General features: G+C 42.3%; 2 protein-coding genes, 1 long non-coding RNA gene and 1 pseudogene across 4 annotated transcripts; 2 read left to right on the top strand and 2 right to left on the bottom strand.

Moving 5' to 3' along the window:
• Positions 1-455: 455 nt before the first annotated feature.
• LOC106564493 (uncharacterized) lies at positions 456-2821 on the top strand. Its single transcript, XR_014374455.1, has 2 exons — positions 456-629; positions 1276-2821. It is a non-coding gene; the product is annotated as an uncharacterized LOC106564493 (long non-coding RNA).
• On the bottom strand, positions 2445-7755 carry rnf185 (ring finger protein 185). Of its 2 annotated transcripts, none has more exons than XM_014130634.3 (7): positions 7626-7755; positions 7077-7299; positions 6760-6778; positions 6487-6599; positions 6310-6364; positions 5736-5853; positions 2445-3630 (listed from the first exon to the last, which is right to left on the bottom strand). In XM_014130634.3, the coding sequence occupies exons 2-7, from the start codon at positions 7250-7252 to the stop codon at positions 3533-3535; spliced, it is 579 nt and encodes a 192-aa protein (XP_013986109.1). In that variant the 5' UTR covers positions 7253-7299; positions 7626-7755; the 3' UTR covers positions 2445-3532. The 2 variants fall into 2 exon arrangements, with proteins under 2 accessions (XP_013986109.1, XP_013986101.1); XM_014130626.3 differs by having other exon boundaries at positions 7575-7749.
• A 2012-nt stretch (positions 7756-9767) lies between these two features.
• Positions 9768-13047, top strand: LOC123728448 (sialate:O-sulfotransferase 2-like; annotated as a pseudogene).
• A 646-nt stretch (positions 13048-13693) lies between these two features.
• Positions 13694-15950, bottom strand: LOC106564465 (chemerin-like receptor 1). The gene is made up of 2 exons (XM_014130575.3): positions 15788-15950; positions 13694-15658 (listed from the first exon to the last, which is right to left on the bottom strand). The coding sequence occupies exon 2, from the start codon at positions 15615-15617 to the stop codon at positions 14598-14600; it is 1020 nt and encodes a 339-aa protein (XP_013986050.1). The 5' UTR covers positions 15618-15658; positions 15788-15950; the 3' UTR covers positions 13694-14597.
• Positions 15951-17353: the final 1403 nt, after the last annotated feature.

Raw genomic sequence — 17353 nt, 5'->3', positions numbered from 1 at the left:
GTAGCTCCACTAATGTCTGGGCTGATATGCCAGTTGTCATATGACACAATCAGATATTTTTTTTAATGGAAATAATAGGCTACTGCTGCATGAAATGAGATAAAGCATTAGCACCGATTTTCCCCTAGCCTGTTTGCACTTCATCTAATATAATAATTTGCTTAGCTATAGCCTAGGACTAATGTCTGGTCAATTATTTATATTTGAGAGTTAGGTTGACACTGATGAGCTCACCTTCAGGACAGGTGTCCCAGAGATGGTATATCATGCTGCCAAATCCTTTGGTTGTGTCCTCTCTAAGTATTCAGAACACGGGATTGTACTGCCCTCTTGTGATGAGTAGGCATATGACAGATAAAGGGAGACAGCGCAGGGACACACATGCGGCAGCGGATCGGCTTGCGATATTCTGTACAGTACATACCGCTTTGACGTAACCACGCGCCACACAGGCGGAAAGGCGGGAGACCGTCGCTTCCGCGTATGTCAAGAAGTCAAGATGGACGAAAAGTTGATATTGTCTGTTTTTAATTTTCCTGAGCTGTATAATACAACTTTGCCAGATTACCGCAATGGTGACACAAGATCACTTGCTTGGGGGAAAATAAGCTCATTGACAGGTCTTCCAGGTGAGCTTTGGTAGCCTATTTCTACACATTTTCAAGTCACATTAATGCAAATGTTTTAGCTAGCTAACATTAGTTGTAAGCAAGCTGACTTGTTTTTCAAGTTTGCTAATAGTATATGTTTTAAATCACGTGAGTAGCATATGAGTACGTTGAGTTTTAACAGCGCCTCACTGCAAGAACCGCATTGTAGTCAATGGGGAGGCAGCGGCCGACGAATTCGTGAGATCAGCGCAGACGGCAGACACTGCCGCACAGGGAGGGATTTTTTTCCGTTCCCCACCGCGCGATGAGACACGAGTAGCGTCACTTGAGGCATCGCATTTTCCACGCATGAATGACATTAGCTACCAATTAATCACGATAGAAAAAATGTCAAGTAGCCTGTCGACATCTTGACATGAAATGGAGAGCACTGCAAATTATTACCAACTTCAATGGTAGAGCCTTCTATTTACAGTTTATAAGTAGGAACCCGATGAGGCTCCATCGATGGAAGAGACAATCACCTCTAACGTTATCTGAAGAAAAAAAAAATCAATAAATAGTTATATTCATACTACTTTAGAAAGCTTCATGTTCGATATCCAATGCATAAAACAATATATTATTTTGAGTATGATTCATCTATATTGATTTATCCATTTAGCTGAAGAGTGCAAAAGGAAATGGAAGAATCTGAGAGACCGATACTTCAAGGAAGTACGACAGGAGAAGAGGAGTAAGGAGGAGACAGGGGAGCTCGCTCCAAGCCGATGGAAATACAGACAAAGTCTGATCTTTCTTCAACCATTCATTAAACCAAGAAACAGCAATGCGGCTCCTGCCAACCTGGAAAGCCCTGATACGATCAATAAAAGCACACAGAGTGAAATAATACCTGTCAAAACACTCAACACAGCCCTGGTGAACGACATGAAAACCCCTAGCACCCAGGTTGGCACCATGTCACAGCTAGCTTTTGTGACCGAGCTGTCCCCAGGGCAACAAGGCGCCCAACTGTCATTTCTAGGGAAGCGTCCACCAGGCGCCCAGACGTACCTAGCGCCCCAGACATCCGCAGTGCTCCAGTCATCAATTTACGCATCCAAGGAGAGGCCTCAGACAAGACAACCTGCTTCACCATGTTCCTCAAGCACTCCCTCTAAGCGCTCCGCTAAGAACAGGATGCTGCTGGCCAAAGAGAAAGATCACAGATCAGATTCCACGATCCCTATCCGGCAGTGTGACGAGGATGAGATGTTACTCCTCAGCTTCGTTCCTGCTTTGAAGAGGCTAACCCCACAAAAAAGATGTGAGACCAAAATTAAAATCCAACAGATTATGTATGAGGCCGAGTTTAGTATGGATCAGCCAGTGACTGTCAATGAAACACCGGTGACGGTGTCCAAAGAACTGCCAGATCAAGAGACGTCATAACTCATTCATATTGTAGGGTCGACGGGTTGTTCTCAGGTTTAGATATTTTTTATTTTGACCGAAACGATTTTTTCCTAAAATATATATGTTTTTTTTTAATCTATCTCCTAATGCACATGAATAGGCAAGTTATTCATGTTCTGTTTTTGGAATATCACATTTTTGGTCGTATCATAGAGGTACAAAAAATAACATTTTTTATTTTAATAGATGATCTTCTAATTTTGCTGTTGTGAATGCAAGTTGTTAACCCAATTGAAAATAACATGGGCTGTTATTCCGTTTCTAATTTTGAATGTTTAATTGTCTGGAATTAAGTGGTCAAAGCCTGATGAGAAACACATTGACAACCCATATAAAAGCTGGAATTAATGTTTAGGTAAAGATCTCTCAGTAGGATATAGGGCAAACAGTCTTTATTACAGATGCTAATGCTATTCTAACCATCCATTGTTATTATAATAATCCACTCTATATATTTTACAATATTTATTTTAGAATAAATGAGTGAGTAAAAGTTGTAAACAAGCCAAAAAATTATATAGAAATTAGAGGGATTACTCATGCATATTATCATGACTGTCATCTTGTTAGTTGTCAGGTTAAAGAAAACTATATCCATTTGATACCGTTTGCATATTTTTTCCCAAGCTCTTTACTATGTATGCTATAGAAGCATTTACATTAGAATTCTACATTTTTCATCAGACTAAATAATAGTCTTACAAGTGGCAGACAATGACAGTATCATTCAATAAAAAAATAACTCCTTTAAATTGTCTCAACTTTCATCCTTCAAATATTGTAACCTTAAGAGAATTTATTCACTTATTTTGTGAAACATAAGAAATAGTCTTACCAAAATAGCTCCTAGGGCAACTGAGGACATACTGGTATAGTATGTCATTAAATAACTTAAACCCATACCAATATGGCTCTTCTCGACTATCCCCCTGCTAACACCACACATAAAAATGCACCAATGTATTGTTTATATGGCTTCATACTGGTAGTGGTACCCAAAAGGCAATTGTTGTGTCAATAATTTAAAAGTATCCCCAATGATACACCTCTTCCTGAATTTATATATCATATTTAGTTTAGAAACAGGACATACCACTTGTAATCTATATCCATACAAGCACAGAGGGTACATCTGGTAGCTTACATTTACCATCTTTCTTTTAGGATCTGGTTCTATATTGCCAACCTGGTACACTTAAATGTCTAATAAAAACATAACACCCTTGATGGAAATGAGAGGCAGGGCCATTGTTCAAACAAAAAAACAATTTCAGACTTCTGTAGGATTCATAGTACAGGTGTAATCAAACAGTAGTGATATTGATTACTGAAATTAAATCAATAGCTTGTCAAGTCTAGAGGACAATACTTAAATGCGGAAAAGGACAAAAATCAAACAAGTATCTGGAAACAGAGTATTAAGAACTGTCCAACTTGAGCCTTGGTCCTGGCTGCTCAGACATTTATGCGATTAGCAGCCAAAACATGATCACCAGAGCAACAAATAGAAAGAGTCGAGACAGGAACTGTTCATCCATGTGCTGAGGGGTTCCAGGGGCAGCTGTGTGGGGGGGGGGGGGACACGTTGAGAGAGATTACTTTAACAGGTGAACAACTGCTTTTCAAGGTAGAGGGGGCCATTCACAATAATCACATTTTGATTAGAGGTCGACTGATTAATCGGAATGGCCGATTAATTAGGGCCGATTTCAAGTTTTCATAACAATCGGTAATTGGCATTTTTGGACACTGATCATGGCCGATTACATTGCACTCCACGAGGAGACTGCGTGGCAGGCTGACTACCTGTTATGCGAGTGCAGCTAGGAGCCAAGGTTAGGTGCTAGCTAGCATTAAACGTATCTTTTAAAAAACTATCAATCTTAACATAATCACTAGTTTACTACACATGGTTGATATTACCAGTTTATCTAGCTTGTCCTGCGTTACATATAATCGATGCGGTGCCTGTTAAATTTATCATTGAATCATAGCCTACTTCGCCAAACGGTTATTTAACAAGCGCATTCTCGAAAAAAGCACTGTCGTTGCACCAATGTATACCTAACCATAAACATCAACGCCTTTCTTACAATCAATACACAAGTATTTATTTTTAAACCTGCATATTTAGTTAATATTGCCTGCTAACATGAATTTCTTTTAACTAGGGAAATTGTGTCACTTCTTTTGCGTTCTGTGCAACAGAGTCAGGGTATATGCAGCAGTTTGGGCCGCCTGGCTCGTTGCGAACTGTGTGAAGACCAACTTCGCCAAATGGGGGATGACTTAACAAAAGCGCATTTGCGAAAAAAGCACAATCGTTGCACGAATGTACCTAACCATAAACATCAATGCCTTTCTTAAAATCAATACACAGAGGTATATTTTTTAAACCTGCATATTTAGTTAAAAGTAATCCAGGTTAGCAGGCAATATTAAACTAGGGAAATTGTGTCACTTCTCTTGCGTTAATTGCACGCAGAGTCAGGGTATGTGCAACAGTTTGGGCCACCTGGCTCGTTGCGAACTAATTTGCCAGAATTTTACATAGTTTTGACATAACATTGAAGGTTGTGCAATGTAACAGGAATATTTAGACTTATGGATGCTACCCGTTAGATAAAATACGGAACGGTTCCTTATTTCACTGAAAGAATAAACGTTTTGTTTTCGAAATGATAGTTTCCGGATTTGACCATATTAATGACCTAAGGCTCGTATTTCTGTGTGTTATTATGTTATAATTAAGTCTGATTTGATATTTGATAGAGCAGTCTGACTGAGCGGTGGTACGCAGCAGCAGCAGCTCGTAAGCATTCATTCAAACAGCACTTTTGTGCATTTGCCAGCAGCTCTTCCCTGTGCTTCAAGCATTGAGCTGTTTATGACTTCAAGCCTATCAACTCCTGAGATTAGGCTGGTGTAACCGATGTGAAATGGCTAGCTAGTTAGCGCGGTGCGCGCTAATAGCGTTTCAATCTCGTTCTGAGACCTTGAAATAGTTGTTCCCCTTGCTCTGCAAGGGCCGCGGCTTTTGTGGAGCGATGGGTAACGATGCATCGAGGGTGGTTGTTGTCGATGTGTTCCTGGTTCGAGCCCAGGTAGGGGCGAGGAGAGGGACGGAAGCTATACTGTTACACTGGCAATACTAAAGTGCCTATAAGAACATCCAATAGTCAAAGGTATATGAAATACAAACGGTATAGAGAAATAGTCCTATAATAACTACAACCTAAAACTTCTTACCTGGGAATATTGAAGACTCATGTTAAAAGGAACCACCAGCTTTCATATGTTCTCATGTTCTGAGCAACTTAAACGTTAGCTTTCTTACATGGCACATATTGCACTTTTACTTTCTTCACCAACACTTTGTTTTTGCATTATTTAAACCAAATTGAACATGTTTCATTATTTATTTGAGGCCAAATTGATTTTATTGATGTATTATATTAAGTTAAAATAAAAATGTTCATTCAGTATTGTTGTAATTGTCATTATTACAAAGAAATAAATAAATAGAAAATCGGCCGATTAATCGGGACCGGCTTTTGTTTGGGTCCTCCAATCGGTATCGGTATTGAAAAATCATAATCGGTCGACCTCTAATTTTGATCAAACATTGTTACAATACACAATGCGCAACCTGCAGAACTAAAGTACCTGGGGGTGGTCTTCCATCATTGATGTTAAAAGCTGTGGCAAAAATGCCAAATGGAAAGGCACCAATGCCAAAAGACATCTGGAATCCTCCATCTCCAAAACCGAAACCCTGAAATCCCTGTAATGGGAAGAAAGAGAACTTTACTGTAACATTGCATTGACAGGGTTATAACATGACTATTCAATATGTACAACAAAAAAAAACTTGATTTAACAGGTGTTTTGAGGGAGAGGTGACGCAATCGTTCTTGCTGTGTTGTCATTCTCAAGGGGTCAAATAAAGAGCCTTTCTCTTTTACTCCTCAGATAGAGCTTAATAGGTCCCAGTGGAAAAGGTAATTCTGCTAATGAATTAGGCTATGGGCAGGTTTGCACTACAGCAACTACACAATACCATGTAATAGTTTCATCATGAATGGGTAGTGCAATACAGCAGTCAACATTGCAAACAGGTGGTACACAGTAAAACAATCTGGATTGAACTTTGCTCACATTCTTGCAAAAATAATTACAGTCTGAAAAGTGAGAGTATAGGCTTGGTGATGATAGAGCTGTTGTAATACACAGTACTTACACCACGATTTTCAGGCTCTGGCCTCTGTCCTTGTGGTCGAGGAGGCGTTCGCTCCCTATAACAATGAGAGATTAGTTGTTTACAGCAGTAGTTTGGGATGTGGAATTCAGAGTAGATAATTGAGGATTGTATGAAAACTGTGCGCCTTGCTTTCACGTATTGAGTGCATCAACCCACCTTGGGTCCTGTTGGCCCGTGCTTCCCCTGCCATATAGTGGGATGACTTTCTCTCGACTGATGCCTGCTTTGCACACTGGACACACTTGTCTGTTAGGTCTGGTCTCCAACCACTGCATAAACATGGGGGGGGGGGGGGGGCAATTCAGACATCCCTGGTTAAGATCGCATGATACATTCAGAGAAGCAGTAAAATATCCCTTGGGATAGGGTCAAGTGACAGCTGATCATGACAGTGGTTGTGTAAAAGAAATGAGGTATCAACTGACTTACCTGATGTAAGCAGGGCCAACTAGATGGGCAAGGGGACAGGGAAGGTAAGGGATGGGAGATAGAATAATTAGATGACAGTCAAGTCATAGCATCTCATCATTCATCCTGACATCTGAGGATTGCACTACGAAAACTAAAAATGGCATCAATAACATTTCCCCATATGCAACTAACATGACATGTGAAATAAGACCACAGAGATATTACTCTATTTAATTGTGAACGAGACCCTTTACCGAGTACAGGCGACCAGATAATAAGGATGAATGTCCCTCAATCTCAAATACGGAACAGTGTCAAGACAAGAGGGTGCTTACCAAAAGAGATGCCCACACAGACTGATCACTGCGTCCTTGGAGGTGTCCAAGCAGATGTTGCATTCGAATGTGCTGTCCTGGTTACCACCCTCCCCCGCTGTCGAGCTGCTGGAGCCGGGGCTGGGGTTCTCAGTGGCAGTCGAGGCAGCTGCTGGTGGAGGGGCAGCGCTAGCCATTGTCTCAGGATGTAGAGTGAGGTGACGTAAGTAGCCGACCCCCTTGCCTGTAAATTAGCATGTGTAAATGAATCCAAAACATATGACAATTGATATTTCCGTTGTTGAATTAGGTTATAATAGCTAAATGTTCAGAGAAATGTTGCTCAACATTTCTCCAGCGACATTAGTAACGTTACCAAATAGACTGACGCAGCAGATAGATCCAGTGGCTAGCTAGTTTAGCAAAACATGTATGCTAAAGCTAGCTAGAAGAATGTAGCTATTGGTTTAGCTAACGTTACATAGCTAGCTATATCAACATCAAAATACAATTGACTACCTCCTTGCTTTCATCAAACAAATCCTCTGTGTCGTGGGTAGAGTTATCTACCTAGCTATGTAGAACGCCACCTATTTACTCAAGTTGCCAAGTTAAATTCCATTTTTAGTTTCAGATGATTGCGTCACTGTATTATCCGGAAGTTGTGTGGTGATGATTAGGGATACAGATTGGTTGCCCTAGCCCCAGGTCGTCACCACAGCCACCCTTTCTACAATTTTTCTTAAAATCTGATTTTAAACCTTACTCTAACCACACTGCTAACCTTATGCCTAAACTTAAATTAAGGTTAGGCAAAAATAAAATTGTTTTCATAAATGTGTACGTTATTGCCTACAGTTGGTGTCGTCAATAGTTACCACAGCCATCTGGGACGACTGACTTAAGTGCATTGAAAACAACTGTGAACTTGAAAAAAAAAAAAAAAAAACGAGCTCCGACAGGGAAAAACTATTTTAACGGTCATCCAATTCGAAATTCCAAGTCGGAAACCGGACATAGTTTTTCCCCCGGATTTCCCAGTTGTTTTGAAAGCAACATTATAGTACGCAACAGTGTACTAGTAACAATATCCATTCAACCTAGTGGTCAAACATGGAAATGGTTCGAGTCGTTTTTCCACCATTCATTTTCACATACTGAATTTGACAAACACTCCAAATTAAGTATGTGTTTGTTCGTTTTGATGAAGCTCCTGCACGTCATCTCTAGCCGACACTGTCAGCTACCGTTCACCAGCATGGGGAAAAAGAAAGAAAAAAAACTTCACCAGCGTGATCAGTGACCTGTGCCCAATCCATGATGAATCCATGTGTTGTTTTGAAATTAAAGTGTTGAACTTCTTACTTCCCCTTTCTCTGTTTTAGCTAGCCACTGACCACACTTTAGCTAGCTAGTAGAGCAATAGATCAAAACATAATTTATTACTTAGCCTAGATAATTACAGTGTGTCGACTTGTTTATTTCTGACCTTATGGCATTAAGGATGAGCATAAGTGTATTACAAGGGGAAAAGACCACTATAGTCTGAACATGTGGAGAAGTGCAGCTATAGTGAGGGGCAATTTACCAGTTTGGTCAGGGCCAGCATGAGGGATAAAGTTTATCCTGTGTTGGTGAGTGTAGCTATTAAGTTAAGTTTGAGCATCTTATAAATACAATGTGTTCAATAAAGCTGTCATTCTACAAGAGCCACTTAATGATATAACCAGATTATCCTGAATATCAGATTTAGATGACTTATAACTCAGTTCTAGAATGTTGTCATTGATGAGAATGAATCTAAAAATCTATTGATATTCAGAATTGACTGTTAAGACATCCAGCCTGTATTGTAGTTTCATGGCCAGTATTTATTTTTTCGGTGTGGTACATGCATTCAGCCTTGAATTATAGGATCCTTCCCACTATATGATTGATATGTCAAGTGATAAAATCCCACACAATCAATGAAAAGTTAATGGGAAAACTGCACTTGTCCTCATGTGAAAAATACAGTTCATTAAATATTCTACAGCTGTAATGTCATCAATCAAATCAAACTTTACTTATATAGCACATTTCTTACAACAAATGCATTTCAAGATGTTCAAAGTCATGCACTGAAAGGCATGTGGCACTTAATATCCTTCCTCTTGGCATGTCACTTTACCACTTGCAAATGCAAGAAAAATAATTCAATACATGATAACCCAACTCAAGCTCAAAGATAATACATTTCATCTGACAGTGGTTGGGATCTACAGTCAACATAAAGCGTTAGTAAGTAACAGAAGAGTTAAAGCAATCATCAGCCTAAATACTAAATAGTGTAGCACTCAAAAAGATGACAATCTTTCAAAAATCATTTCCAACGTATGTTGCAGGGTGACACACATGGAGCTCATAAGTGTAGCCATGCAGCCTATTTTGGTGGTCTACAATTTCGGCCGTACGGCTGTGGAATGTGAGTGGAGGAAGCCAGCCGTGCCCAACCAGGTGCAGTCAGTGGAGTACCCGGCCGAAGACTACAACCCTATATCCCGAGAGCCCACAGAGGAGGATCTTCAGTGACTAAGGAACCATCTCCGTGGCATGTTCAGTGGAATGACAGGGCTCCTTGAACCTGAGCCAGAACAACCACTACCTTCCCTGTCATCACCAGACATTGTTAAAAAACAAGGGCACCTGGGGCATGTAGGCATCCTGGCTGTCATGGCGCTGTCGGTGGAGCAGCAGGAAGCTATACAGCAGGCAGCAGTCGGACATTGCATCAACCCCAACTGGCACACCATGAAGAGAAGGAGGTTTACAGCCAGCAATTTTGGAGCAGTGGTTAGGGCCAAGTTCATTACTCCGTCGCTGCTAAAAAGGGTCCTCAGATCACAGTCGTTGGATGGGGGTGTTGTCTGTAAAGTGGGGCACAGATAATGAAGAGGAGGGTATCAAGGCATTCAAAACAGCTACACTGATGGATGTGTTGGAGTCAGGGCTTTTGGGGTTGGGGGGGCGACTGAGCTGAGATATCTGCCATGCACGCAGAGATGTGTGTCACCACCTGTGTGTCAGAAGGTGGGAAGGATAAAAGTAGTTGAGTGTCATCTGCATAGCAATGATAAGAGAGACCATGTGAGGATATGACAGAGCCAGTGACGTGGTGCATAGAGAGAAGAGGGGAGGGCCTAGAACGAAGCCCTGGGGGACACCAATAGTGAGAGTATGTGGTGCAGACACAGATCCTCTCCACATCACCTGGTAGGAGCGGCCTGAGCGTGTGCAGAGCCTGAGACGCCCAGCCCTGAGAGGGTGGAGAGGAGGATCTGATGGTTCACGGTGTCGAAGGCAGCAGATGGATCTAGGAGGATGAGAACAGAGGAGAGAGAGTCAGCTTTGGCAGTACAGAGATTCTCCGTGACACAGAGAAGAGCAGTCTCGGTTGAGTGACCCACCAGCCTATCTGGTTAGAGACAAGACGATTGTTCTGAGAGAGATAACGAGAGAGTTTATCAGAGACAACTCTCTCTCTCTCCCGCACTTGCTGTCTCGACCTCTTAATGCTTGGCTATGAAAAGCCAGCTGACATTTATTCCTGAGGTGCTGACCATCTATACCCACTGTGATTAGTCTTTGACCCTGCTGGTCATCTATGAACGTTTGAATGATAAGAACGATATGGCCTTAATGCCCATGTACTTTTATAATCTCCACCGGGCACAGCCAGAAGAGGACCGGTCAACCCTTAGAGCCTGGTTCCTCTCTAGGTTTCTTCCTAGGTTCCCTCCGCCTTTCTAGGGAGTTTTTCGTAGAAGAGTGGAGGCTGTTACAGCAGCAAAGGGGGGACCAACTCCATATTCATGCCCATGATGTTGGAATGAGATGTTCGACGAGCAGGTGTCCAAATACTTTTGGTTATGTAGTGTACCTTGGTGAGTGTCAGACCAAAGGAGAAGGACGGGTTATCCTAGGGGAAATACACAACCTCAGTTTTTGTGTGGACAAGTATTTGTTTTTTAAATGATCTCCTGCTGTCCAACCTCCTGGTTGCTATATTGACAATTCACAGAAGAGGACCCTTAGAGGGGTGTCTTTCTTTGATGACAAGAAAATGTCAGTCCTCCAATGTCAGAACAACTGTGCTGGAAGGTACAGTAGGTCACTGTCTTTCCAGTAGTAAGGAGGGAGAAATCAACAGGAATCCCACGTGCTCAGTCACTCACTCAGTCACTCACTCACCCACTCACTGACTCACTCGCCCACTCACTCACTCACTCACCCACTCACACAGTCACTCACTCAATAATACAACTGATACATTCACATTTTCCATAGGGTTGTGCTCTACTACTACTACCTCATCACTAAGTAACAACTATTCAATTGTTCCCTACTTGTATTGATGGCCTCTATGTGATTTCTATGTCTTTTTTAAGCTTTCTTGTCAGTATACCCAGGGGTAAAAGTAACTCATGCTGGTGTCCTCTGCATCAGAGGCTACCTGTATGCAGGGCTGGAATTTGGAGCTGAGTGTTATTGTGGCCGGTCCAGGCCCCTAACGCCTCAGAGACTAACTGTAATATGGACTGCAAGGGGGACCAGAGCATCATCTGTAGAGGACCCGATCGGCTATCCATCGTCTTCTTAGAATCAGCTCCGGACACTGTTGGACACAGTGAATTGTTTATTTTTCTGTACATATTCTTGATAATGTTAATCCACTAGCTAACCCATTCTCTCTCTACACAGATGGAATAGAGACGTTTTTAAAGTGGGCTTCAAGAAGCCAGTGAACGTAACAGAGGCTTTCCCCATCAGGGCTGACATCCTGCATTTGGGGATTTCTGCACTGATCAGGTCAGGAAACCTCTATCTTCATTCTATTTTAAATGGAAAATGAATTCAGTTAACGGAAAACCTCACCATAGTGTCTTCATTATCTACATCAAATCTTGTCACTCAGTTGAACCTGAAGTTTGTATCCTCCCCTAGGTGTTGTCTCTGGCTGTTCTTTGGGGTCAGTGGTGCCTTTGTGGTTACCCTACATTCTTGTTCCCCCTGCATGAGCAGGATGATAAAGAGATGTGTTTGCCGAGCTGCCCTGGAGAAGAGCTGGAGCACTGTGGCACTCAGGACTACTTCATGGTGTAAGACTCGAATCAAGGGTGAGCATTCCAGTAGGGTCGTACAATTTTTTTTAATTATTTTACGCAACATCAGTCCCAAGCTGTCATTTTCACTTTGCACATCACGCCATTATTATGCAAGCTTGCCTGCTGAGTGGTGGTGAGTGACTTGTGGCGTTTATTTAGGGACTTTCATTTCCACAAAACCCCCATGCACTGCATCATGGGTGGGAACAGGGTACTGACTTCCTCTTAGGTATTTGTTTTGTTGTTCTGCAGATGCCCCATGTTTCAATATGTAGTTAGGTCATCATCTCTGTGCTGATTTCTACTTCTGCTTTACACTGGTTGAATATTACACTTTAGCTAATCTCGTAATCCAGGACCAAAGCTTGTCTGTTCCTGTTCAAACAGCTGCTGCATGGACAGGTGTTTCCTGCTCTGCCTGTCAAAAAAGCTGATGGCATTAGCCAGCTTCCCAGGGACAGGAAACACCTGGGCACGTCACCTGATATAATTGTCCACAGGATTCTACACTGGCAGCTACGACTTTGATGGTCCCCTCTACTACAAAGGGAAAAACCCAACGAGCAGGCTTATTAAATTGACCCATGAACACCCCACCACACCAGTTGAGTCAATGGCCCACTGTCCATTTTGTGACTGTAACTTTAAGTTGTAAAATACTGAAGGGTCCCCTTTAACATGTTTAAAATGAGAGAGAGATTATTGGTGCAAAGGCAGAACTATCTGCATAAAGACCCATGAGTGGCAGGGAGGCGATTCATGCCTTTGACTCCAGCATTGTAATGATCAGCAACCCCTACAAAGCCCTGATGCTTGAGTTCGATTGCAGGTATGGAGGCCATGTTTGATTTAACCCCCTCGCTTTGTGGAGAGGAAAAGGTGAAAAGGATGCCTAGGATAAATCTATTTGAACGTTTTTAACCTCAACCTCTTCCTACGAATCATGATATTATTTTCAGTCATTGCACAACCCCAGTTCTTGAACTATCACGTGTTGTAGCACACAGTTGCTTAATCGTGGAAGGGTTCTTTTTTGTTTGTTACCCAAAGATACTGAACATAACTATAAACGCAACAACTTCAATGATTTGACTGAGTTACAGGTCAGTCAATTAAAATAAATAAATTATCCCCTCCATAATCTATTGATTTCACATGACTGGGCAGGGGCACAGCCAAGGGTGGGCCTGGAAGGGCATAGATCCATCCACTGGGGAGCCAGGCCCAGCCATTCAGACTGAGTTTTTCCCCACAAAAGGGCTTTATTACAGACAGAAATACTCCTCAGTTTCATCAGCTGGCTGAGTGGCTGGTCTCAGACAATCCCGCAGGAGAAGAAGCCGGATGTGGAGGTCCTAGGCTGGCGTGGTTACATGTGGTCTGCGGTTTTGAGGCCAGTTGGGCGTACTGGAAAAATTCTCTAAAACAATGTTGGAGGCAGCATATGGTTGTCACGATCGTCAAAAGGAGAAGAGGACCAAAGTGCAGCGTGTGTGTCGTTTCACATTTTATTTATACTGTGAAACTATGCAATACATAAATACACTGAATGAAAAAACAACAAACCGTGACACAGAGATGAACACATACACAACTCAAAATTAATCACCCACAAAACCCAGGTGGAAAAACCCCTACTTAAGTATGATCTCCAATTAGAGACCATCCCAAACAAAACCCCAACATAGAAATACAAAACTAGAACCTAAACATAGAAATAGAAAACATAGAGAGAGAAAAACCTGTCACGCCCTGACCTACTCTACCATAGAAAATAACATCTTTCTATGGTCAGGATGTGACAATGGTAGAGAAATTAACATTACATTTTCTGGCAACAGCTCTGGTGGACATTCCTGTAGTCAGCATGTCAATTGCACGCTCCTTCTAAATGTAAGGAATCTGTGGCATGGTGTTATGTGACAAAACTAAACATTTTAAAGTGGCCTTTTATTGTCCCCAGCACAAGGTGTACCTGTGTAATGATCATACTGTATCAGCTTCTTGATATGCCACACCTTTCAGGTGGATGGATTATCTTAGCAAAGGAGAAATGCTTACTAACATGGTTGTAAACAATTTTTGTGCACAACATTTGAGAGAAATAAGCTTTTTATGAGTATGGAACATTTCTGGGATCTTTTATTTCGGCTTATATTTTTGTTCAGTAGATACTTTAAGAAAACATGAGTGTCCATAACTTTGACAACTAATTGAATAGAACTAATGTAACAGATTTTAATCAGACACGCCTTTTGATATCCATTGAAACTCATATTTACACAGTAACACTGAATTAATACATTACAAATCATATAACATCTATAGAAGCAGTGCAAAAAGGTACCATCGTTACAAACTTACAAACAACCTCAATAAAATGACACAATCTTAAACCTCAGACGTGTGTGAAAGCTTTACTCTCAAAAGACCCAGACTTTGAGAGGTTACGTCCACCTGTACGCCCATCTTCTGCCATTGCATTTTCTATCTTCCACAGAACAGACCTCTTTAGGGTTTGCCGAAAGTCATGACCCATTAACACATACAGTATGGGGTTAAGGAAACTGTTTGCTGCAGCCATTGTGCTGCCCACCTTCAGCCAAGTGTAGAGCATCTCAAGACTGTGGTTGCCCAAGTTCACCTCCAACAGGACAAAGGTGTGATAGGGCACCCAGCAAACGAAGAAGGACACAATGAGGACAGTCATTACCTTGACAGGTTTAGTGGATTTCATGGGGCGACTCCTGAGCTGCACAAAGATAACTGAGTAGCAGAAGACTATAATCAAAAGAGGAATCACAAAGCCACAGACAAATCGACTTAGAGCCACTGCCTTGTGCCCAGACTGATAATCAGTATAGCACAGTGTATCAGCCCCATGTGTTTTGATCTGGCGGTGGACCAGTGAGGGTACAGTCAGGGCAGCAGAGAGGGCCCACACAAGGACGACCACTCCGGATGCTCTGGGAATGGTCCGGTTGTTCTGAGCCCAGACAGGAAAAGTGATTGACACGCAGCGGTCAACACTGATCAGAACCAGCAGGAAGACGCTGCTGAACATGTTGAGGAACATAGTGGAGGAAGTCAGCTTACACATAACCAGCCCAAAGGGCCAGTGTGAGGTGACCATGTATACAATGTTAAAGGGCAGACAGACACAGAACAGAAAGTCTGAGATGGCCAGACTGAGGTACCAAGTGGTGTTGACCGATGTCCTCATCTTGAAGCCAGAGATCCAAATTACTATAGCATTTCCACTGAGACCCAGTAGTGATATAAGGATATTGATTCCAGTTTCCACTGAAAAGGACCTGGGATGGTTGAAAGTCACTGAGCCACTCACAGAGGTGTTTTCATATGTTTCATTGTCAGCAGTATAATCTTCTCCATATTCTTTATAGTCAAAATCCTCCATGTTACTGTAAGACTTTTCTAGTCAAAGACTCCTAAAACGTCCTGTTGATATACGCACAAATGATCAGCCAACACATTGAAAGCATACAATTACAGCTAGCATTATGTGCCTTTTGTCAAACTTCAGAATTTAGCACTATGACATAAAAAGGTGTAAAGGAAAAGACTCACCTTGTGTCAGTGTGAAATGACAGCAGCTATCACAGCCTACTGAGTGTTCTCTGAGTTTAAATACCCCTGCCTCTGGAGTAATGGCTCACTTCTTCTTTAATTTTAAGTTAGAACAACATAAAGGAATGGGGAACCTAGATGGGTACTGAGTTTGAAGTTCCACATCACACCAGAGTATGTGAGCGGAGCGGAGCAGAGCGTGCCCAATTTGAGTGGAGCGTGGATTGAGATTCCCAAAGGCTGGAGCGTCGTCCTGCTCCCCCACTCCAATTTCGCTTCAGTAGCGTTCCAAGTAGCGATCACTTCACGAGCTCAGGGCATGCCCACCTCAGCACGCGTTTGTAGTAAAGTTGTGTTCAGCTATACAGTCGTGGCCAAAAGTTTTGAGAATGACACAAATATTCATTTTCAAAAAGTCTGCTGCCTCAGTTTGTATGATGGCAATTTGCATATACTCCAGAATGTTATGAAGAGTGATCAGATGAATTGCAATTAATTGCAAAGTCCCTCTTTGCCATGCAAATGAACTGAATCCCCCAAAAACATTTCCACTGCATTTCAGCCCTGCCACAAAAGGACCAGTTGACATCATGTCAGTGATTCTCTCGTTAACACAGGTGTGAGGACAAGGCTGGAGATCACTCTGTCATGCTGATTGAGTTCGAATAACAGACTGGAAGCTTCAAAAGGAGGGTGGTGCTTGGAATCATTGTTCGTCCTCTGTCAACCATGGTTACCTGCAAGGAAGCACGTGCCGTCATCATTGCTTTGCACAAAAAGGGCTTCACAGGCAAGGATATTGCTGCCAGTAAGATTGCACCTAAATCAACCATTTATCTGATCATCAAGAATTTCAAGGAGAGCGGTTCAATTGTTGTGAAGAAGGCCTCACGGCGCCCAAGAAAGTCCAGCAAGCGCCAGGACCATCTCCTAAAGTTGATTCAGCTGCAGGATCGGGGCACCACCAGTACAGAGCTTGCTCAGGAATGGCAGCAGGCAGGTGTGAGTGCATCTGCACGCACAGTGAGGCGAAGACTTTTGGAGGATGGCCTGGTGTCAAGAAGGGCAGCAAAGAAGCCACTTCTCTCCAGGAAAAACATCAGGGACAGACTGATATTCTGCAAAAGGTACAGGGATTGGACTGCTGAGGACTGGGGTAAAGTCATGTTCTCTGATGAATCCCCTTTGTCTGGAGAAGACAAGGTCCTGTGTCATGCCAACAGTAAAGCATCATGAGACCATTCATGTGTGGGGTTGCTTCTCAGCCAAGGGAGTGGGCTCACTCACAATTTTGCCTAAGAACACAGCCATGAATAAAGAATGGTACCAACACATCCTCCGAGAGCAACTTCTCCCAACCATCCTGGAACAGTTTGGTGACAAACAATGCCTTTTCCAGCATGATGGAGCACCTTGCCATAAGGCAAAAGTGATAACTAATTTGCTCGGGGAACAAAACATCAATATTTTGGGTCCATGGCCAGGAAACTCCCCAGACCTTAATCCCATTGAGAACTTGTGGTCAATCCTCAAGAAGCGGGTGGACAAACAAAAACCCACAAATTC

This window comes from Salmo salar, chromosome 01 (assembly GCF_965601325.2).
Source record: "Salmo salar chromosome 01, fSalSal1, whole genome shotgun sequence".
Taxonomy (NCBI): Eukaryota; Metazoa; Chordata; class Actinopteri; order Salmoniformes; family Salmonidae; genus Salmo; species Salmo salar.
The sequence above is the reverse complement of the archived record's forward strand: the minus strand, read 5'-3'. Positions and strand labels throughout refer to the sequence as shown.

Excerpts from the sequence above, each read along its gene's own strand:
- rnf185 (XM_014130634.3), bottom strand. The coding sequence starts at position 7,252 with ATGGCTAGCGCTGCCCCTCCACCAGCAGCTGCCTCGACTGCCACTGAG. Across the intron at positions 6,365-6,486 it reads ACGGGCCAACAGGACCCAAG|GGAGCGAACGCCTCCTCGAC; the intron begins GTGGGTTGATGC and ends TCATTGTTATAG. Across the intron at positions 5,854-6,309 it reads CAGAGCCTGAAAATCGTGGT|GGATTTCAGGGTTTCGGTTT; the intron begins GTAAGTACTGTG and ends TTCCCATTACAG.
- LOC106564465 (XM_014130575.3), bottom strand. The coding sequence starts at position 15,617 with ATGGAGGATTTTGACTATAAAGAATATGGAGAAGATTATACTGCTGAC.